General features: G+C 58.3%; 1 protein-coding gene across 2 annotated transcripts in view; it reads left to right on the forward strand.

The window, feature by feature from the left end:
- Positions 1–2,679: 2,679 nt before the first annotated feature.
- Positions 2,680–22,992, forward strand: part of ITPKB (inositol-trisphosphate 3-kinase B) — a 97,339-nt gene continuing 77,026 nt past the window's right edge. Inside the window, exons 1-2 of one of the 2 annotated variants that reach the window (XM_054713051.1) lie at positions 2,680–4,566; positions 4,782–4,824. In XM_054713051.1, the coding sequence (XP_054569026.1) occupies positions 2,704–4,566; positions 4,782–4,817 (1,899 nt within the window). In that variant the 5' untranslated portion in view covers positions 2,680–2,703 and the 3' untranslated portion in view covers positions 4,818–4,824. Of the gene's footprint in view, positions 4,567–4,781; positions 4,825–22,992 lie in introns of those variants that run through there. The other variant, XM_008158000.3, reaches the window with a different exon arrangement.

Consider the following 22,992-nt stretch of genomic DNA (forward strand, 5'->3'; position numbering starts at 1 on the left):
TTTCCATTTCAATTCTAGCTCCTGGGAATATCAAGACTGATTCGGCCTTTAGATTTTCTAATCTCCTGAGCCTGGCAACTCTGTTTTCCCTTGTCACTAAATGCTCTAGTTTAGGACTTAAGAGAATTATGCAAAACACACTTGCAGTACCAGAGTTTAAATGGGGTAGGATCCCCAGTAGTATGGGCTGATGCACCTTTATCCTCCCCCCCCCTTTTCTTTTTGCTGATTGGGGTTGGGGTGGGGGCGGGGGTTCTTGAAAATGAGCCACAGGATCCTGAGCAAAGAGTCTCAGGCTTTCTTTGTCCCAGAACTATCTTTTTCAAAAAAATCATTTTGAGAATTAAGTTAAAAAAATATGCCGAGATCGCATTTGCTGTGTGCATTTAGTAACAGATAAATGTGCAAGGTGAAAGCCTGTTTATGCCACCAGCAATTGCACTGCAAAACCATCAACAGCTCACAGCCCTCCAAAATATCAGTGTGATGCATTTAAAATGTGCAACTTTGCAACGAGGTGCCCGCAGAGTCTCTTCTCTGATTTGCATATTTGTGTACAAGAACACAAACCGTTTACATGGGATTTTAGCCCGTTTTAAATGCTAAAAAAAGGTCCCCACGATTTGCTTTGCTTAAAATGCACACTCAAAACTTTATTAAAAACATTTTTCAAAAAGAGTTTCATAAAGCGAGACCCCAGCAAGGCTTTACGGGGAGGTGGAAAATGGATGGTATATCTTTAACCCGCAGAAGTTAAAAGGCTTTTTTTTTTTTTTTTTGTTAGCTAACAATGGAAACTTTTTTTTTTTAAGTGTTTCCCTCCCTCGGTCTTGCCAAGCAATAGAAAAAAAAAAAAAAGAAAGAAAAACTTGTTCCGCTGAGTTCAACCCCAGACAGGCTCACAACTTCCTTCCTGCTTCCCTCCCCCACCCCCCGCCTTTCACCCTCCTCCCTCCTCCACCGCACCCCCCCCCCCAAGTTTCTTTCTTTCTTTTTTTTTTTTAATCTCACATTGAACAAACACTGAAGTAGCCGGGAGCAGACACAGACGGGGCTCTCTCCTCCGCCTGGAAGGGCGCGCAGGGCCGGCCCCGGGCCAGGAGGCTTCTCCGCCGCCCCGTCCTCCTTTGTCTTCGCGGCTCGGGGAGGAGATCCTTTCTGAGCTTTTTAACTTTTCAAGCCATCTTGTGCCCGGGCCATGTAGTCTGCACGGGACCCGGGAATCTGAGAAACTGTAGGTAAGTTTGGCGGCTTTTTTCATCGTTCCCGCTTCGGAACCCCTTTCCCCTCCCTCCCGGCTCCGGGGCGAACGCGAGCGTCCCGGGTTCTGGAAAAGCGCAGAGAGGTGGGCTGGGGAGGCCGGAAGGGGGGTGCATTGGGGAGGCTGGCGCCGAGTCCGGGTGCGGGGAGAGCGGGGAGAGCGCTGTCGGCGTTTCCCCCGCTCGCCTTCCAGGCCGCGGGCTCCGCGCCGCCTCCCCGGCGGCCAGGCGGCCCCCGCTCGGGCGGCCGGCGGCTCCGTGGGCCCCGGCGAGGCTGCCTGGGTTGCGGAGGAGCCTTGCACTTGGCCGCGCTGCCCGGGGGGTTCCGACCTCGGACCCCGGGAGGTTTGCAGAGCCGGGGGTCCCTCGCGGCTGCAGCCACGCACGCCCTGGGTTCCTCCGGGTGAGCGCGGGTCCCAGAGCCTCCGAGAGCCGCGTCCTCCCCCACGGGGCGCGCGGGCACAGCGGCCCCTCCGCGGGGGGCGGCGAGCATTGGTTCCGGGACCGGGGACGAGCCGCTCTCCGCTCCCGGACGCGCGCAGGCGCGCCCACACCCACAAAACACACTTGTTTGGGGACAGGGGACAAAGCGGGTGCTGAAAAAATGCCTCGGCTGCGGCCCCGCCGCGCGCCCAGACCTCCGTGGGCCGAGGCCCGCAGCCCCAAGGCCCGGTCAGGAAGGCTGGCGGCCGGCGCGCAGGGTCCTCCCGGCCCGGAGCGCAGACGGCGGCGAGAGGAGGCAGGTCCGGCTCAGGGTCGCCCTGGGCCGGTCCCGGATGACCAGAGAGGGTGGAGCGGGGAGGTCCTGAAGTCCAGGGGCGGGGAGGCCCCGTTTTGCCCGATGTAACCTGTGTTCGCTCTGGCGGAAGCCCGGCGCGGGTGGAGGTGCCCTCGCTCAGAGGTGCCCACAGCACGCTTGGACCAAGGTAGCTGCACACCGCCCCCTGCCCATCCGCGGGGCGCCGGGGACGAGCCTTAGAATTTGGAACTGGAGACCCCTCCAGAGCAGTAACAAACCAGGGGGAAGGGTGGGAGCGCACTCGAAAAAGGCACCCCCCCCACCACCACCATCACCGTGCTGGCCACCGACACCCCCTGGGCTGTCCTCGCGCAGTCCCAGTGAGAGGTCCAGGGGCACCCGATCCCCGACAGGTTGGGGTTCCGCGGTTCCAGGCGTCCCCTCCGCGTCCCCACACCCTCCCTATGGGGTCCTGACTTTTCTCCTTGTGTCTCCACAGGGCGCTGCGGTTTATGGAGCTTGGGGCGGGGGCTGAGCCCGCCGTGTCGCCCCCCGCGCGCCGCCCAGGCCATGCCGCTCCATCCGCGCGCCGAGCCGCGGCCGCCGGGCCTCCAGGGCTGAGCCGGGAGCCGCGGGCGGCGGCGGCGCGGGCGGCGGGGCCGGAGCGGGAGCCGCGGCGGCGGCGCGGGCGCGGGACCCAGTACTATGGCTGTGTACTGCTATGCGCTCAACAGCCTGGTGGTCATGAATAGCGCCAACCAGGTGCGGAGCGGCGCCCCCCGGCCCGGCAGCAGCGACACTCCCCCGCCGCCGGGGAGCGCCACCCTGAGCCCCGGCAGCGTGTTCAGCCCCGGGAGAGACGCCTCTTTCCTCTTCCCCCCGACCGAGTCGTCGTCGCCCGAGGAGCCGGGGAGCCCCAGGGGCTGGCGGAGCGGCCGGCGCCGGCTGAACAGCAGCAGCGGCGGCAGCGGCAGCAGCGGCGTGAGCAGCCCGAGTTGGGCGGGCCGCCTGCGAGGGGAGGGGCAGCCCGGAGCGGCCGCCGGCCCCCTGTGCCCCCCAGGCCCGGAGGAGGCCCAGAGGAAGCTGCGCATCCTGCAGCGCGAGTTGCAGAACGTGCAGGTGAACCAGAAAGTGGGCATGTTCGAGGCGCACATCCAGGCGCAGAGCTCCGCCATGCCGGCGCCCCGCAGCCCGCGCCTGGGCAGGGCGCGTTCGCCCTCCCCGAGCCCCTTCCGCAGCAGCAGCCAGCCCCCCGGAAGGGCCCTGGCGCCGAGCGAGGAACGGAGGACCAAGTCCTGGGGGGAGCAATGTCTAGAGACCTCGGAGGCCGACTCCGCGGGGAGCGCCAGCCTCTCCAAGGCCAAGGAGGGAGTGGCACCTCTTCCCGGCCCGGCCTCCCCGTCGGGCTCGGGGGCTCAGGGCCCAGCCCCGTCGGTGAGAATGGAGAAGGGGGTCCCTGCCCGACCCCACTGTGGCTCACCCGCAGCTGTGGACATGGACAAGAGGGTCTCCCCTCTGGACGCTCGGGGCTGCCCAGCTCCCGCGTTGGGCTTGGTCGGAGCGAACTCCGTGATGGCGACAGAAGTGGCAGCGAGAGCTGCACCCACTGGGCCACACCACCCGCAGGACCCTGCCCTCACGGCGCTGCCGGAGAGGCCCCGGGGTGTGCATCCCCCGTCGCACCCCGCCGCCCCGGTGGAGGGTAAGGGGCTGGCGCTGGGCAGGGAGAGGAGCCCAGTCCCAGAGCGGGGCGGCCCCCGCGGCGGAGAGCCCCCGGGGAAGGCGGGGGAAAGAAGTCTGCCCCGTGGCCAGCCGGGCTCCGGGGATCCCGAAGCGGGCGACAGGCCAGAGGAGAGGACTGTGGACGCGCAAAGCGCAGGGGACGGGAGCTTGGCAGGGCCCCGGGTGACCCAGAGTGGGGCCCCAGCGGCCCGGGAGCCTCCGCAGTGCCCCGACCGAGTGGATGAAGGGTCTCCGACGCTGGGCTTGCGCGGGGGCAGCCGCTCTGCACAGCCGGGCGCGGGGGAGGCGGAGGCGGGAATTCCCGCTGGCGGAACGCTGGAACCTTTGCCCTGTTGGGAAGCAGCAAAAGATGTGAAAGAACCTCAGTGCCTCCCTGAGGACGGGGTGGGCGTGCAGCCCGGGAGCTCCAGGGCTTGGCTGGACCCCATGGAGGACGCCCGCCTGGCCTGGACGTGCGGCCTGGGGGTACCAGCCCAGGGGACTTGGGGAAGCCCCCCGAAAGACAGAGCCACCCACTCCAGCCCAGAGCCGCTCTCCCCAGAGCAGAAGGACAAGCCTTTGCCGAGGGAGGCCTGCGGCCCCAGCAATATCCCTGCCGTCATCATCACAGACATGGGTGCCCAGGAGGATGGGGTCCTGGAGGAGGCGCAGGGCAGCCCGCTGGGCATCCTGCCCCTGAGGAAACTGTCCTCCTCCTCTGCCTCCTCCGCCGGCTTCTCCTCCTCCTATGAGGACTCCGAGGAGGACATCTCCAGCGACCCTGAGCGCTGCCTGGACCCCAGCGCCGCCTTCCTGCACACCCTGGACCAGCAGAAGCCCAGAGTGGTAAGTCTTGCCCTGAGATTTTTCTAGAACTTGAGTTGCTTGCATGCCCCCTGCTTTGTCTGACTTTCTACTGAGTCATGGAGACTGGCCCGGCTCCTGGGGCAGTCACAAGGTATTATTCTCTCCGGGTGTCTGCTGGGCCGGTGCTTGCGCACTGACCGTGCATTTGGTCGCTATTTCCACGAACACCTTCACGAACAACCGTTTCTATGTAGGTCGCCAGGCACTTCTTAGGAAGACGGTACTCATGAATGTCACCAAAATCTTCCCGGTTAATCCCCAGGGAGAGGGAGCAGAGCTGCTGTCTGACCCGGTGGACCACTTAATGCTGCGATCCTTTTAGGCAGCGGGGAACTGACAGGGACGGCATGGAACTGACTCGGCCTCTGTGCCGAGCGGCCAGGACAGTGGGTGATGCGACTCTGTGACAGGGCCTGAGACGCGGAGAGGCGGTGGCCGCGGGCCTGATGGGCGACGAGCCGCTCAGCCTCAGTGAGTTAGGCCAGGACATTGCCGTATCCACGGGGCCGGTGTAACTTAAGATACCGTTTTGACGTATCGGTTAAAATAAAAAAAACCATGCTTGGCGTGTCTTCAGCCACAGAACGCTCCGCACGTTAGGTCAGACTGCCCGCCGGGGCGGGCCCGGGTGGTGGCTCGAGGTGGGCACCGCCTGATGGGCGTGCTTGTTGACGGCCTCTGCCTCGGTCCAGCGTCCCGACATCGTGTGTATTTCTGTGGTGGCTGATCTCAGTCCGCGGCTGCTCTCGCTCTGAGGAGGATCAGAGCGTCGCACGGAAGACAGGCGTTGAAGGCAGCGCTGCTGAAAGGGCCTGGACTTTCTCTCCGCGTCCCCGGCGGCGTCTGGGGAATTTCCTGGCGCGGCCTGCGGGGCTGCCGCGCCGCCTGGGGAAAGTCTGCGCGCCCGTGTCGTGGGCAGCCTTCCGATTTCATCTTGAACACCCAGCGCCGCTGGTTGTACCTCTGTGACTTAGCCCCCGGCGACCGAGGGCTTTTCTGTTTCTGCTCCCCATCCTCGTCTGAGGTGTTGGGACCTCAAGCCATGTTTGCCCCTCACCCCCACTTCCGGAGTCGCAGTCTGGATGTCTGTTCGGGAAACACGCCGCGTTCTGTGGATGATCGGGAGGCAGCATGTGGCCCCAGTCAGCCTGGCGTTCCGTGGCCGGGACGGGGGTCAGGCCTGGCACACCCCCCAGAGGAGGGCTGGCCCACCGGGGAGGGGAGGCGGGGCAGGACCGGTGGAAAGTGCTGCTCCCTGAAGGTGGCCGGCGTGCTCTGCCTCGTGCCCACAGTTACAGGCAAGAGGGACACGGCCCTCTGTCCACGCCGCCCATTTGCGTTTTAAACCCCGCGGCGGCGCTGGCCAGCCCGGGCGCTTTAACTCGTTCTCCGACTTTCCTTTCGCCCTGGCTGGCGGCTCCTATCGGCTGGTTCTCTAGACAGTTAGCGCGTCTCATGTTTGAAAAGGGCTCTGCCTGGGGGAGAGGGAGGGGAGAGGAATAGTGACAGGTGATCCGTGTGTGTGTGTGTGTGTGTGTGTGTGTGTGTGTGTATATGTGTGTGTGTGCACGCGCTCTGTCAGGTGCCCGGGGGACGCTGACTGACCCCGGAGGGCGGGGTGTTTTCACAGTAGCTGCCAGGTGCCGAGGAGCAGTGAGGCCTGCCCTGTCCACCGCCTTCCCACCTGAAACAGGTGTCCAGACACCCGCAGAGCAGGGCCGCCCTGCTCGCTGCCCCCCACGAGGCGGATGGAGAATGTGTGTGGGGGGAGGGGGGTCACCAGCTGGAAACGGTGGGGTCCCAGGGACATCGGAGCTTTTGGCCGAGTGTGTGCGTGAGGAGCGACGTTTTCTCGTTCTTGTGCAGACGGTTGTGGTGGAGCCGCCCTTGACACCGTAACCCCTGCCCGTTGGCTCGGAGCCCCTGGCCGGCCAGGTCCTGCTGCTCTGTCCGCAGCAGCCAGACATCTTGATGGCTGGGCTCTCCGTGTTGTGCAGACAAACCTGAGCCGCTCTGTCCGAGGCGCTGCCACACCAACTGCCCTCTCCTCCGGCTTTGCTGCTTGTTTCCATACTGCACTCCAGGTGCTCACCCTCACACGTGCTCACACTCACACCCTCACGTGCTCACACTCACACACCCACACGTGCTCACACTCACACCCTCACAGTGCTCACACTCACACCCTCACAGTGCTCACACCCACACACGTGCTCACACTCACACTCACAGTGCTCACACCCTCACACGTGCTCACACTCACACACCCTCACGTGCTCACACTCACACCCTCACACGTGCTCACACTCACACCCTCACACGTGCTCACACTCACACACCCTCACGTGCTCACACTCACACCCTCACGTGCTCACACTCACATACCCTCACGTGCTCACACTCACACCCTCACACGTGCTCATACACACACTCACGTGCTCACTCACACACCCTCACACGTGCTCACACACTCACACGTGCTCACACACACACCCTCACGTGCTCACACTCACACACCCTCACACGTGCTCACTCTCACACCCTCACACGTGCTCACACTCACACCCTCACACGTGCTCATACACACACTCACGTGCTCACTCACACACCCTCACACGTGCTCACACTCACACCCTCACACATGCTCACACTCACACCCTCACGTGCTCACACTCACACACCCTCACTCGTGCTCACACTCACACACCCTCACGTGCTCACACTCACACCCTCACGTGCTCACACACCCTCACACGTGCTCACATTCACACCCTCACACGTGCTCACACCCTCACACGTGCTCACACACACACCCTCACGTGCTCACACACACACACTCACGTGCTCACTCTCACACCCTCACACGTGCTCACACACCCCCCCACACGTGCTCACACTCACCCTCACGTGCTCACACTCACACACCCTCACGTGGTCACTCACATACCCTCACACGTGCTCACACTCACACACACTCACACGTGCTCACACTCACACACCCTCACACGTGCTCACTCTCACTCACACATCTCACACTTGTTCATCCTCACAGATGTTCACATTCACTCACCTTCACACTCACCATTCATCCTCACACATACACATACATTCACTCATACAAATTCACACACACCCTCACACGTGCTCACACACACTTGCACACTGTCACACACTCAAACACCCTCACCCCCACCCTCACCCATGCTCATACACACCCTCACCCTCACACATGCTCACACACACTCACACACACACACACACTCACACTCAAACACACAGGTTTGAAACTGCATGTTCAACCCTCCCCCCGTGGCCCTGGGGTTTGAGCTGCTGTGCCCCTCCGCTGAGAGACAGGCTTCGAAGTGACTGAGGCTGTGCAGGCGGAGGGGCGCCCGGAAGCCTGAAGCTGGCTGCTTTGTGGGCTCAGCTCTGCTGGGAGCCCCAGGGCCGGTGCCCGGGGAATGCAGAGGGCCCCCCTGTAGTTAACAGCACAGGGAAAGCGAGGCCTTTGGAAATGCACCCTGAAAGTGACTTCTCCATTTAGACTATGCAAATTAGCAGAGGCCTTCTTACTGGAAGGGAATGCGGTGAGAAGGCCACTCGCCTCGCCTCGTTTGCCCCCGTGGGAAGGCTGGAGAGGGCCCCGGGGATCCCGCGTCTCCTGATGAGCCTGACAGCGGCCTCTGTCCCTGAAGTGGAACGCTCCGCGTTGTCGCATCTGATGTCTGCTTATGAAAGATCGGACTTGAAACGTGTTCGCAGGAAATTGTGTTACGTGCCTTGTGCTCAGTGGCTTAGATTCGGGCATCTGAATAGAGGCGAACTTCTCTGAGCAAGGAAGGTGTTCTCTCTTCTGTTCTTTAAAATCACTCAGAACTAACCAGCAGTGCTTTACTTTCCTCTGTTTTCCATTCAGTAGTATCTGAGCCATTGAAACACCAGGCTTAACGTACCGTACCAAAATATGTGTGCCTGTTGCTTTAAAAAAGTAGGTTTTATTGACTTGCTCCAATATTGTACTATTAATTATGGGTACAAAAACAAAACACACGCTCACGCCCTGACCGGTTTGGCTCAGTGGATCGAGCGTCGGCCTGTGGACTCAAGGGTCCCAGGTTCGATTCCGGTCAAGGGCATGTCCCTGGGTTGCGGGCACATCCCCAGTAGGGGGTGTGCAGGAGGCAGCTGGTCGATGTTTCTCTCTCATCGATGTTTCTAACTCTCTATCCCTCTCCCTTCCTCTCTGTAAAAAGTCAATAAAATATATTAAAGCACACACACACACACACACACACACACACACAGTGCTGGCTGGGCTGTCTGTGGGGGTCAGAGGTTATATGAAGAAGTACAGTACAACATGTTTTGGTTTTCATGTGCTTATTACTGCTTGTTAAGGACTGTTGGAGTTTTGTTTCTTTTGCTCTTTTGGTACTGACTAGTTCTGTTGTGTTGGTTTTCCCCCCCCCAATTACAGTTGACATGCAGTATTACAGTGTGTTTAGGGGTGCAGCACGGCGATGAGACATTTATACAACTTAGGAAGTGATCACCCCGAGAATGTAGTGCCCGTCCTTGTCTTGTTTGTGAAAAACTCACACATGTACTAAAAAAATCAGTTTATAAGGGTTCTATGTGGTTTTGAAAAGTATAAAGTTTTTATTTGTGGGCAAACCAAATTAAGATTGAAAGGCCTTAGAGGATTACTTAAAAAAAAAAAAGAATGTAGTGGTAAGTACTTTTAAGTAGGAAATTCTTTTCTGGATGAGGATGTTGAAGGCCCCGATCTGGCGGGGGAGAGGGAGGAATCGGAGTCGGGTTGAATACGCAGGTCTCTCGAGATGGGCCTCCTCCTTCTTTGTCCGGTTCGCGGGTGGGATCTTTCCGGCGAGGCCTCCGCACCTCCCAGGTCGGGGCGCACCCCGAGTCATTCACGTGAGGTTCTGGGTGTTGCTCTGATCTGTTTGGGGACAAAGAAACCCAGACTCGGCGAGACCGAGGGCCCCAAGGACACACTCCTGGGCTCCACAATCCGGCTCCGTGTCCTCCTTTCACAATGTCTCCATCGCACGAGGATGGCGTCATGGGGGTCTGTCTCGTTCTGACGGCCTGTGACTACGTAACTCTAGACATCTGACTTAAAACCTGGTGTAGGTGACACTTGGGGGCGTCCGGAAGTGTGACGAGGTTCCTTTGGTGTAGACCTTGGGCACAGAGGCCAAACACCGCGCACCTTTCATTTTGTGCTTTTACTTAAGACCCATTCATTGACCTGTCCGTCATCTCTCTCTCCCCTGGAAGACTGGTTCTTTGTCATTTCATGTTGAAAAAAGCATCAGAATAAGTCATCAGTAGGATCCCAAGATTCTCTTTAGTCAATTAGACTGGTATTAGAAGCTGTCCTGGTCGGATGCCAGGACCTGAACCGGAGAGTGAAAAACGCTGCTATCTGAGGGCTTTGGCCTCCTCACATATTTCTGTTTGGAAAGGGAGGCTTTGCCTGCAGACAGCCAAAAGCATCACTTCAAACGTCTTTTGTTTTTTTTTTTTAACAAAGATGAAAGTAGTTCGGCCAGCTGAAAATTCTTTCAAGTAAAGGTGGAAGGTACAGAGAAAAAGAGAGGCTGGTGGGTAGGCATTGCACACACACAGCTCAGGATTCACCTAAGCCTTTAGGTTCTGTAAGAAAAGCACATGAAACCAGCCCATCGCTGCTTCGAGAAAAACGCATTTCAGGTGTAAGAGAAATCGCTTTCAGAACGTTCGTTTTTAAGTGCGGAATTGCTGTGGAGTCACGTTTGTGATTTGGCTGGCACACACCTGTTACCTGCAGTTACTGATAAGATTAGTTTATGTATATTCCTAGGAGCCTGGATAACATTGTTTAGGCTTACTTTTTTATTTTGTCAGGTTTGATTTTGTTATCTAAAGATAGAATTTAAAAATATTGAATGAAGAGAATTTATACCTGGATAGAAAAAACTTTGTCGACTTTAGGTAATCGGCAGGAACCTGAATGAATTCAGAAACGCTTCTGGGTCCTGCTGTGGTTATACGTTCGTTCGATGTGGAAGGTTCTATGGGTTTTGATAGGAGAGGAGACCTCGATGTAGGTCATGTACCTTGTGCCCTGGAATCCGTGACCAGCATGCCTGGCAATGATGGTTTTCCTGACGGGGTAGAATTGGCACAGATGTAATTTTCACGAACCAGGGAGCTCACTTGTTTATGAAATCGTACCAAGCCCAACTGTGAATTCTTTAAGGATAGGGGCAGCCCTTTATTTAGTTTGCCAAGTACCAGTTTATTACCCGGATGTTGGGGATTTTGCGTGCCCAGTTCCTCCAAGCACGGCGGTGGTGTGAGCGTTCCCAGCAGCACGGAGCACAAACACCCGCATTGCAGCTGCTTTCGCGCTGCCCGGTGGGTCCAGCCTGCCTGCGTGTGGAGGCCAGTCTTGAGGTCTGGAAGGGCCCACCAACCTCGTCACGTGATCCTACAGTCAAACTGGTCTTGCTGTAGTTCTTCCACCAACCTCGATCTCATGGTGGTCCTTCCAGTCACCTGGCCACTCCTTTTTCCCGGGGTGGATTGTTACTTTCAAGACGATTCAAGACTCCTTGGCTGAAAGATGCCATAAACGTACATGACTTTGTTAGTCAGTTAGGCCTCTGTTTTTGCTATTAAGAAGAATAACAGAAACTTTCCTGTAGCTTATATAATTAACATAATGTAAATTTGGGTTTGGGAAAGGCTTGAGAGCTCATTTCTTCCAATATCCCCATTTTACAGATGAGGAGAGCAAGTCCAGAAAGTATTCAGTATAGTTAAGGACCCACATTTGCATTCTCCTTTTCACTTAACAAAACTTCGCTAGGGGATAAACTCCTTACTCACCTTGGGAGAAATATCTTGGCTCTAAAGGCAGTACATTTTTAAAAAGCATTGTTATAGGAATGGGTGAATGAATGGAGCAATAGATGGGAGACGATATCTCATTATCTGTCCATAAAAGAAATGTTAAACCATCTGGGAGATGAAGAACAAAGAATGGGGGACAAGAACAATTAAGGCAAGCTCATTGCTTGTTCCTGTGTCCTGGACCCAGAGGAGTAAGGGTGACAGACTGGGGTTTAAGAGACTTGAGGTGAAACCTCAGTCTGCAAGCCCTCGGAAACATGGGGAGAGTGGGCGTGACCTCCTGGGGTCAGAGGTCAGTGATGCAGTGTGTGTATATAAGTACCTGGCAAGCACTGGCACATACTAGAGGCTCCAGAAATGCTGGTCGAGATGGAGTTGGGGGACATCCTGCGTGCTGGCGAGGCCATGTCTGTCTGAGCATGCCCTGGGCCCTTCGGAGGAGACGCTCTGCAGCATCTCCAGGGGTTTGTTCAGGTCCCGCTCCTCCCGTACAACCCTGGGAAGTGATTCTGCCGCCGCCAAAGCGTCTGGGATGAAATTAAATTCCTCCAAGGCTGGTCCACACAGTCCCGTGCAGTGTCGCACGGAGTGCTGAGGACGAGGCCGGCTTACCTTCCAGAAGTCTGGGCTGTGTCCTGGTGTCGTTGCCTTTTGCTCAGTTGCTGGGTTGGGGGTATTTTAAGGCTGGAAATGAAGAGACAGATGGGCTTGCAGCGGAAGTGCACCCTGCACAGGCCTCGAGGAGCAAGGTCAGCGAGGACTCCTTTCTGCAGAGTTTTTACAGGGAAGACCACTCCCAGGTTCCCTACTCGAAGGCAGGGCCTTCCAAGCTTTCTCTGATGGGAAATGACTTGTAATCACCATCACCATAATCACCATCATCACCATAATCACCACCATCACCATCACCATCACCATCACCATCACCATCACCATCACCATCATCACCATCACCATCACCATCACCATCACCACCATCACCATAATCATCACCATCATCACCATCATCACCATCATACCCATCACCATCATCACCATCCCCATCACCATCATCATCATCACCATCATCACCATCACCATCACCATCACCATCACCATCATCACCATCACCATCATCATCATCACCACCACCACCATCATCATCATTATCATCACCATCACCATCATCACCATCACCATCATCATCATCACCATCACCATCATCACCATCACCATCACCATCACCATCATCATCATCATCACCACCATCATCATTATCATCACCATCACCATCACCATCACCACCATCACCATGATCACCATCACCATCACCATCACCATCACCATCACCATCACCATCATCATCATCATCATCACCACCATCACCATCACCATCATCACCATCACCATCACATCATCATCATCATCACCATCATCACCATCACCATCATCACCATCACCATCATCATCATCATCATCATCATCATCATTTTGCTGGTAAGCAACTTGCTTTGCTGGTAGACCAACTTGTCTGGCGAGTTGTTCAGCAATCTCATTAAGAAGTCACTATTGCCCTGGCCGGTTTGACTCAGTGGATAGAGCCTCAGCTTGTGGACTGAAGGGTCTCAGGTTTGATTCCGGTCAAGGGCACATGCCCGGGTTGCGGGCTCGATCCCCATTAGGGGGTGTGCAGGAGGCAGCCGATCAGTGGTTCTCTCTCATCATTGATGTTTCTCTCTCTCTCTTCCTCTCCCTTTCTCTCTGAAATCAATAAAAAAGTATTTTTAAAAAGTCACTATTAGAAAACCCGATCTTTCCCCTCCATTGAGCTGTATTTTATTGACTGGATATCACTTAATGGAAATACATTCAACAGAAGGCTACTCGTCAATATGTACTACATTTTTTTTTTTTATTTCCTGAAGTTTTTACTTCTGTTTTGCTCCCAACCAGCTCATAACCTTCCCAAGGAACCAAAAAGCAGGAGCCGCAGACAGTCAGCAGAAGAACGAACCCCTACAATTCGTTTTCGTGTACTGAGTTCTAGTTCGGGGGGAGGCATGGTTTTATCTCCCCGTCTCAGATCATGTAGAAGAACGTTGCTCTCAGCCAGGGGTGGTGGTGGTTAATTTTCGACTGCAGGGAAGCTCACTGTTATCCGGTTCATCTAGCGTTTGACTTTTGTGGTGAGATTCTGGGTGGAAAGGGAAAATCAAGTGTCACAGCATCTCCGACGAAGACATTGAGATTATTTCCGTTGACCTGGTGGCTCAGATTAGGGACTGTCTGACCCCAGCAGTGATCCTCTGCATTAGCGAGGCGGGGTCTGGTCCCATCCTGGCCGAGGGAACTCTTCCAAAGGGAGGGCCATGTGCTCACGTTCATAGAGTTGGCCTTTATGCATCAGAGGGCCAAAGTGAGGTACTTTTGCCCTTGAATTTGGGGGCATTGCCAATATTTTTTTCCTTTGCCCTTCTTATGGGATTCTCTGTATTCTGCACCTCCCCCGCCCCCAATCCATTTAATCGGAGTGAATACACTGATTGTACTGCTCACCAGGAAGAAGTTGTGATACATTTTATGTTACCGGCACTTACCGGTTTCAGTTGCTCCGGGGTCTGCAGCCTGCCGCAGGCCGGAGGATTTGGCTCCCTGGTGACTGGCCATCCACCAGCCCCATCTGCGGTCTCTCTCGGTGCGCCGGGGCCGGTAGGCCTGGGCAGTGACACGAGAGGTCCCTGGACCCCCAGGCAGTTCCCAGCAAGTGTTTTCCCCGTTTCCCTGACATTCTTTCCAGGCTCAGCTCCGTTTGTTTTTTCCTTCTCTATGGCAATGGATGACTGAGCCGTCGCGTTAATTCCGCAGGATCTCCTGTGAAGTGCTGCTCCCACAGTGGCGGGGAGCTGGCGTGGGCCCCATCCTCCGCGCTGCGTGGCTGGGCGCGGGTTTCCCTGTGCCCGTTCGCTCTCTGAAGAGTGGATTTAATCACGTCCCCCCCCCCCCCCAGAGCTGTGCAGAAAGGAGCTGGGCTGGGGGTCTGGAGAGCACCTCGGGAGTCCCACTTCTGTACCCCTTATCTGACCGGAATCTATTAGCAGGAAACCGAAAGGGCCTGTGTCTGATTGTGAGATAAACAGCTTAATCTCTGAACAATGTCAAGTGGAAAATCCAACCGCAGCCAATAGCTGGAGACATAAATGGCTGGGAGGTTTTGTTGGGACAGCAAATCCCGAGACCCAGACTGCTGAGACGAGGGTCGGAAAACGGGCGGCTGCGTGTGAACGCTGGGAGGTTAGGAGGACGGGGTTCAGGTTTGAGAAACTCCTGCAAAATCCTCACCAGTAACAAAATGGGCTGATGGAGGGGAGGTTCCGAACGCGTTGTAATTGATGGTTTAGTTTAGTCTGTGTGAGACCGCTGAGATCCTTTCCTCCTCTTTGCCGCCATCATTATGGTCATCAGCGTGGTAGGCACCCGGGGTGTGGAGCATCTGAGCAATTCCAGGTGATTCCGGAGACGCGGGGCCTCCTCCGGAGCTTGGCTGGGCGTACCCGAGGGGTGCAGTGAGCTGGGAAGGCCAGCGATGCTCAGATTTGGCCTCGATGGGCTTTGGCCTCTTCCTCTGTGAAATGGGGGTAGTGCTGAAGTCTCCTCCTTCATGTGGTCGCGTGAGCCTCAACGAGACAAGTCTTTGAGGAGTCGTTTTGAGAGAGTGCGTTCTTTCCTGCCCAAGTTAGCTTTAATGACGAGCGCTCTGATGTCCCCAAAGGAGACAGACAAGGTAGTGTCTCCCCCCCCCGCCCCCCGCATTGTGGAAAGAGAGCTCGGTAAGAACTGTGTCCAAAACCACCTGACGGACGTGGCAGTGGGTGGGAAGCGGGTGAGCAGGCAGACGCTCTGGGTCCCGTCCTGGCTCCACTCCCGCGGCTGGCCTGGCCGCCTCCGGCCGGAGTGACCACCTTGGCCGGCGGGGATGTGGCGGCAGCTTCCTGCCCTGCGGTTTGCTGACCCGAAGGTGGGAAGGCAGCTGGCGGACCAGAGGGAAGAGGGGAGTGAGCGAGGAGGGCGTCGCCAAGCAGGAGTCGGATGTTTCTGGAACGGGGCGCTCAGCTCCTGAATAGGGGAGAGGACTCTGCACCCCACCTGAGCTTGAGGCCACCTGACGGGAGCCCGGAGTTTTCCAGCAGCAGGTGGTGCTTTTCTCGCCTGCGTCCTGCGAAGTGAAAGAATGGAATCCAGCGAAGTCTTGAGCTTTTTTTTTTTTTAAAAAAAAAAAACAAACATATTTCTTTATTGATTTTAGAGAGGAAGGGAGAAGGAGAGAGAGAGAGAGAAACATCAATGATGAGAGAGAATCATCGATCAGCTGCCTCCTGCACACCCCCTACTGGGGACCGAGCCCGCAACCCAGGCATGTGCCCTTGGCCGGAATCGAACCTGAGACCCTTCAGTCCGCAGGCTGACGCTCTATCCGCTGAGCCACGCCGGCTAGGGCGAAGTCTTGAGCTTTTAAAGCAAACCTGAGCTCTGGCCGGTTTGGGTCAGTGGCTAGAGCATCAGCCCATGGACTGAAGGGTCTCGGGTTCGATTCCGGTCAAGGGCATGTACCTCGGGGGCATATGCGGGAGGCAACCCATGTGTCTCGCTCACCTAGATGTTTCTCTTTCCGTCTCTCCCCACCTCCTTTCCACTCTCTCTAAAAATCAACGGGAAAAATAGAACAAAACAAACAAATAAATAAAGCAGACAAGACATGCAGCAAATGTATACGGGGCGCCTTCTAAGTGTGGCGGGTGCCGGGCTGGATCCGGAACCTCTGAGCAGAGCTGGGCCTCCGTTCTGGTGGCCGCCGTGTGGCAGCGTGGACCTGCCCCGGGGGGCTGCCCCACAGCAGGCGTCTGCCTGCCACCCCTGTCTGCAGGCCCCGTGCCGAAGAGAAGGCTTCTGGGTGCTGTCCCTGCCTTGGGACCTGCCCTCTAAGCAGAGCTGATGCCGACAGACAGACACCTCGGAGCTGGACAGCCATTGAGCGCGCACTTCCATTAACCACGAGCTGCGAACGGGGCTGGGGTAGGCCCGTGGCACGCAGGGACCTCGGTGCGTGTCGTGGGACAGGGAAGAGGGGTTAAACTTGGGTACCAGCCACTGGGGGAGGAGTCTGGGCAGAGGCTGGGGGCGGGGTCTGCTGTCTGTCGGAAGTGGCCACGCAGCGGGACTGTTCTGGATCCAAAGACTCCGGGAGGTTGCGCTGAACTCCACACAGACGGACGCTCAGCGGACAGAAGGCTCAGGGCGTGGGCAGCTGCACGTCACATGGAGGCCGCCACCCCCGCCCCAACTGACCAGAGCGATGCCGTCAGGAGCGCCGGACAGGAACTGGTGCTCGGTGCGTGTTCGCTGAGCGTGCACCCGGGGAAGGGAGGGGGCGGGGGCGGGGGGGGGCGGGTAGAGAGCCCTGGAGTGGTCAGGACAGTCCTGGGTTTGAGTCCGAACTCCACCCCTCCCTGACTGTGTGACCCTGGAGAAATGTCTTACCTCCCCGCCCCTCAGTGTCACCATCTGTAAAATGGGCTGATGACACCCGTGTTCCGGCGGGGAGCCTCCAGGGAGGGAATGTGCGGGAGCCTAGCACGGTGTCTGGACACCCTAAAGCTCAGTGAACAGGAACTAAACGACGTGGACTTCGGAGGCAGCCGTGCTGTCAGCGGCAGGCTGAGCCCACGATTTCCCCCTTTCTCCCTGTCCCGGGGGCAGGGAGGGTGATCGCTGAGGAACGGGGATGTCGCTGCTTCCCAGCCAGGAACAAGCAGGGTCTAGGGGCTCCTCGGAGCTGAGGTCTGGAGGGGTTTGTGCAGGGGAGGATTGTTCTGATGCGCAAAGGGAGACGGTCTGTCCGCTGCAGGGGAGTGGGGGCGGGGCGGCCAGACCTGAATCCACGCCCCCCTCCCTGGGTCCCAGGCCTGGGCGGGGTGCGCCTCTCTGGGCTGCGTGTCCTCGGCTCTAACGTGAAGAAAAGGACCCTCTCTCACGGGCTATTGGGAACATGACGTGAGATCAGGCGGCACTCGGACCTGGCACAGGCCGGCGGGAGGGAGGGAGCCCTGTCCCACCGCCTCCAGGCTGAGTCCTCGCCCAGGTGGCTCCTCCCCTGTCCCTCCCGGTGATGACAGCGATGATGACGGCAGATGATGACAGCGATGATGACAGCAGCGGGGTTTACTTTCCAGGGAGGGCTCTCAGTTGCGAGAGAGGCCTCACCTGTTCCCAGGGCTCAGAACTTGAGGTTAAAAACAATGGGCTGCATTCAGCTGGGTGAGGGGTGTCAGGTTACCCCCCCCCCCCCCAGCCTCTGTTCTTTTTGGAGGTGGAAACTGGCTGAGGTCATCCAGGCACAGAAGTCCCAGCTTTGGGGGCCATGCACGGCTCCCCCCCCCCTGATTCCGCGGCTTTCTTTCTTTCTGGCCAATCCTCACCCCAGGATATTTGTCCATTGATTTTTAGAGAGCGTGGAAGGGAAGGGCAGAGACAGAGAGAGAGAGAAACATCCTTGTGAGAGAGACACATCGATTGGTTGCCTCCTGCACGCACCCTGACCAGGGTCGGGGATCGAGCCTGCAACTGGGGTACGTGCCCTTGAGCAGAATCGAACCCGGGACCTTCAGTCCATGGGCGGACGTTCTGTTCACGGAGCCACACCGGCGAGGGCTCCCTGCTTTCTTGGGGCCTCTCTTAGAGCCCCGTGGCTCATAAGGGAGAGCCGGGACGCCCATGTACCCCACCGCTCGGCACGCCGTGGCTCTGCCAGCGGGACTCGGAGCACGTGTGACCGAGCGGCCTGCGTCGCTTCCGTGCTGTGCCGGGTGCCAGCGGGCACGTGTTTGTCAAAACGGCTCTTTGTCAGGTTACAGCGAGGCTTCCCTTCCCTGCGGCCTGGAGGGCCGGGCTGGGCGGGGTCTCTGGGCCCTCTGTGCCCCCCCCACCTCCTCTCTCAGGTGGGCAGAGGAGAGCCTGCCCAGCACCTCCCGCGTCACAAGGCCGCTCTCCGCCATCGTCCTGGTGAGGTGCGGGGAGCCCAGGCGACTTGGCCTTCTGGACTGTTCCTCAGGGCGGGGTGGTGGGTGGAGGTGTGGAGGGACAAGCCGGCCAGGTGGCTGGGCCCAGCTGGATGGACCCCAAACATAACAGCTCACTTTGGAGTCCCAGCCAGGCCCGGGGGCCCTGCGGTATGACAGGAGGTGGGGCTGGGTGGTGACGGACATCACCCCAGCCTTGGGGGGGGGGGGCGTGTTAACCCTTGGGGTTCGCATCTTTCCGCCTGCCTCGCCGTCCGGTGCCCCACGGTGGCCGTTAGGTGGCCAGGCACCCAGCAGAGGGCTCCTTCGCGGGACGGTTTGGGGCCCGGCGCCCTTCTGGAGCTCGGGGTCTCGGGCCTGGCCTGCGCCGACGTCGCCCCCGTCGTCAGCCTCCCCCCGGCCTTTGCGAGGATGGAGGGGCTGACCTCTGGGAGGAAGGAAACCACCGAAGGAGCTTGTCAGCATGTGGCAGCCTTGACCTCGGGCGGTGCACGGGGAGCTCTGGGGACAGTGACTCGCTTATCGCCCAGCCCGAGGCACAGACGGACCTCACGAGTTTCCATCATTAGTGTCGATCGGGCTAAACCGTAGGGAGCTGCGCAGGTTCACCGTGCGGTGCCACACGGTTCCTTAAACCAGCTCGCTCCCCCCCCGCCCCGCCCCCCCCCCCCCTCCCCCGCCTGGCTGCAGGCCGCTGGGCCGCACGGGAAGCCGAGCGTCCTGCAGGCCCAGGGCTTCTTCCCGCATCCTGACCTTGGCATTCGGACTGGCCTAGACTTCCTGCCTGTCCCCCTGGCCTCACACACCGCATCCCCAGGGGCAGGCCGAGAGGCTCCCGGGAGCAGGCCCGCGGGTGGATGTGGCCAGCCGGGAGAAAGGGCCTGGGAGTCCCCGGTGGCCGTGGCTGGGGATGATGGCCTGGCGCTGACGGGCGTGCGGACATGTGAACGGACCGTGGAAAGGAGGCTCCAGGAACCTCAGGAAATAGTTCAGTGTGACCCCGGGCCCAGGCTTTGTAGAGAGAAGGGAGTCCTGAGTCGAGGTTTAAAAGGTCCGTTGCTGCCAAAACCGGTTTGGCTCAATGGATAGAGCATCGGTCTGCGGACTGAAAGGTCCCAGGTTCGATTCCGGTCAAGGGCATGTACATTGGCTGCGGGCACATCCCTGGTAGGGGGCGTGCAGGAGGCAGCTGGTCGATGATTCTCTCTCATCGATGTTTCTAGCTCTCTATCCCTCTCCCTTCCTCTCTGTAAAAAATCAATAAAAATATAAAAAAAAAATTAAAAGGTCCGTTGCCCACAGGACGGGGAGGAGGGGGCCTGGCTCACCCGTGTTTCTCAGGACGCTCCCGGGGAGCTGCGCCGTCACCGGAAACGCAGCGTGCACAGCGGCGGGGCAGCTGCTACACGGCCCAGTGTCTCCGGCTGCACGAGCAGTAACACAACAGCGTGTGGTTTCTGAAGTGTCTGGGATGTGCCAGGCATGTGCCATGAATGACCTGGTTTCGTGTCTGCCAGGTGTATCTCATTTTCCTCCTTTTACCCCGAGCAGATGAGGGTGCCGGGCCCAGGGCACAGCTGCTCCGTGGCCAGGCTGGACTCCTGCCCCTTCCTCTCTGCCACCACCACCTGTCACCTGGGGAGCTCCGAGCAGCTCCGGGCTCCTGCTGGAGGGGGATGGGGGCCGAGGAGGGGGCTGACCATGGCCGCTGGGGTGGTTGAGGGAGTTAGGGGGCCTGTTGCCTTGGACGTAGAGTAAAGGGAATTGTCTTTACGTGGCTGCCCGGGAGTAAGTAGCGTTTCGGTCAAGATCAGTTTTCTATTTGCAGAACGAGGAGAGGATTCTTTGCCTCCTGAATGAATGGGCCTTTGTACGGAGACCGGACCCCTGGGGGCTGCCTGGCGGCCTGGCCTGCTGGGGAGGAAAGCCTCGCTCCTAACCGGAGGGCAGTGACTTACAGCTCCTCGGGGCTCCCTGACCATGGAGAGCGAGGGACCCAGCCCTCTGTCCCGCAGGCCAGGCCTGGGAACAACGCCTCCTCCTGCAGGGAGGGAGGGGCGCTCAGAGCTGCCCGCGGCTGCAGCCGGGTCTCAGCAGGCAGAGAGCACTGGTCTGCACCTGCCCAGTGTCCTCAGGCTGCCGAGCAGCTCATTTCTTGGGGCTCAGTGGGCAGGTTATTTTGCGCAGCCCCGAGGCATTCTGGACCCTCGTGAATGCCACAGGGAAAGGCCTGCGGTGGATGTCTGTGTCCAACGTAACATCAGCACCTGAGTTGGAACCGAGTGCATCCAATTGCGCCACCGCCTTTGACGTCAGTAACTTAGAGACGCTCAGTGAGCAGAGGGAGCGGGTTATTCCGGGGGCAGGTGGACGGGGCCCGGCTCTCGACAGGTGGTTGTCTCGGGCTCCTTCCCTACAAGATCAGAGCTTCGCAGAGCAGAGCTGAGCCTGAGGGTGTGAGCGCTGGGAATGCCCCGGGGCCTCCTCGCGGGGAGCACAGCAGGCCCCCACCGACGGTCCTCCGGGGAGTGCCACGGACGTGCCACGGGGACAGTGAGCGGCCCACCGCGGGGCCAGACCGTTCACAGGCGGAGCGACCGCCGCCCTCGCGGGTTCCTCGCCGCCTTGAAGTCGGATTCCTCAGCCTTGGCCTCGTCCTGAGGTCCTGACTAAGCCGTCGCTGTAGGAGGGGGAGCTGTGCCGTCGGCCGAGCTCGGCTGCTGCTGAGCATTCACGTCCGGCTTTCATTTCCTGGTGCCGAATGGCCGGGAGTGCCACGGCCGGGTCCCGGGGCCGTGGCGTGTGTCTGTGTTTTATTCAGAAGCCGCGTCCAGAGTGCTGCCCGTGTGCATCCCTGGGCAGTGCCCGGGCGATGGGCTCCTCTGCGCCCGCCGCGGGGTGGGTTACGACTCCTCCAGCCACGCTGAGAGCTACAGGGCGTCGCGTTGGGGTTTCAGTGTGTCTTCCCCTAATGGCGTTGGGCGTCTTGTTGTGTGCTCATTCGCCATCGTCGATGAAATATCCACCTCAGTGAAATGATCTGGCTTAAAGAACAATCCCACAGAGGTGCTGTGGGAACACGGATGGGAGAACACGGCTGGGAGAACACGGCTGAGAGAACACGGAGGCAACAAACCCTTGGGCGTGAACCCTCCCCCTGCACCCCCCCCCCCCCCACCCCCCCCACCTCTCAATGCTTCGGGTGAGGGTGCTTGGTCATCTCCAGGTCCCTTCCTGCCCCAACCCCTCTGACTCCTAAATAGTTGTGACCCAGAGCACCCCCCGCCCCCCCAGGCTGGGCTCCCCACACACACATCACCCCCCACCCCTGCAGCTCTGTCTCCACAGGGTCCCACCAAAGCTGACTCGCAGGGGCTGTTGCTTAAGGAGAGTTGTCTGTGGATGGTTGGGCCTGGACATGAACCGGAAAACAAAGGAACCGATGTCGAGTGTCTCCCTGCCCCCTCCTGGCCTCCCTCTGGGCCTCCCTCGAAGGCTGTGGCTGGGACCAGCCCCCTCTCCTTCCCCCCCCCCTCCCCCCCCCCCCCCCCGCCCCCGGGTCTCTAGCTGGGCCTGTGCTTCGGCTTTAGTTTTGCAACATGGGCATATTTGAAGGCCCCAGAAAACACTTCTCTTCTGGTGCCAACAAAAATAAAAATAAAGAGAAAGTAGGTATATAATGTGAAGCTGCTGAGAGCAGTGTTGACTGAAGTAGTTTTTCTCTTTAAAACAGAATCGCACCCTTCCGCCCTAGACGGCTTGGCAGTGTTGTCGGTTTTTGATTTTTGCCTCTTGCCTGCTGGGATTGCCCGAGTTTCAGGGGTCCCCCGGGAAGCAGGGTCCCCCGGGAAGCCGGGTCCCCTGCTTACGCGTGGATGCATTTCTGTGTTTCTGCCCCGGTCACGTGCACGGGACTTCGCCGTGTGTGAAGTGAGCGTCCTTGGTCTGCAGTTCCGTGAGTCACCGGCGGTGAAAAGGCCTGCTTGTTGCTGCCGTGGTATAACGAAGTGTAATATTTGCGGAATCTCCTCGGGTGCGTTTGCACAGACGGTCTGCACAAAGGAGGAATTGTTTGCCGTGTGGGCTGGCGGGGGCGGGAAACGGGCCGAGGGGTTTCACACGTGCCCCTGAGCCCGGGGAGCGGAGAGCGGCGGCCACAGGCTCTCCACACCGACCCCGGGGGCCGTTAGAACATTCCAGGACTTTGAACGGCCCTTTGATTGGGCCCGAGACCGAAGATGTAGCTGAATCGCAGGATGGGTTGGTTCAGAAGAGTTTCCTGCTTTGGTAACTTTTTGAAAACCCAGGTTTGGTTCTGGTTTGGACTTGTTCAGTGGAGTTAAAAGCAAGCAAGAAAAAAAAAACAAAAACCCACTTCTTGTTACATTCCTGGTTCCAGTTAAAATGTCCTATTAAATGTCCAGTTAAAAAC

Source organism: Eptesicus fuscus, chromosome 24, assembly GCF_027574615.1.
Source record: "Eptesicus fuscus isolate TK198812 chromosome 24, DD_ASM_mEF_20220401, whole genome shotgun sequence".
Lineage (NCBI taxonomy): Eukaryota > Metazoa > Chordata > Mammalia > Chiroptera > Vespertilionidae > Eptesicus > Eptesicus fuscus.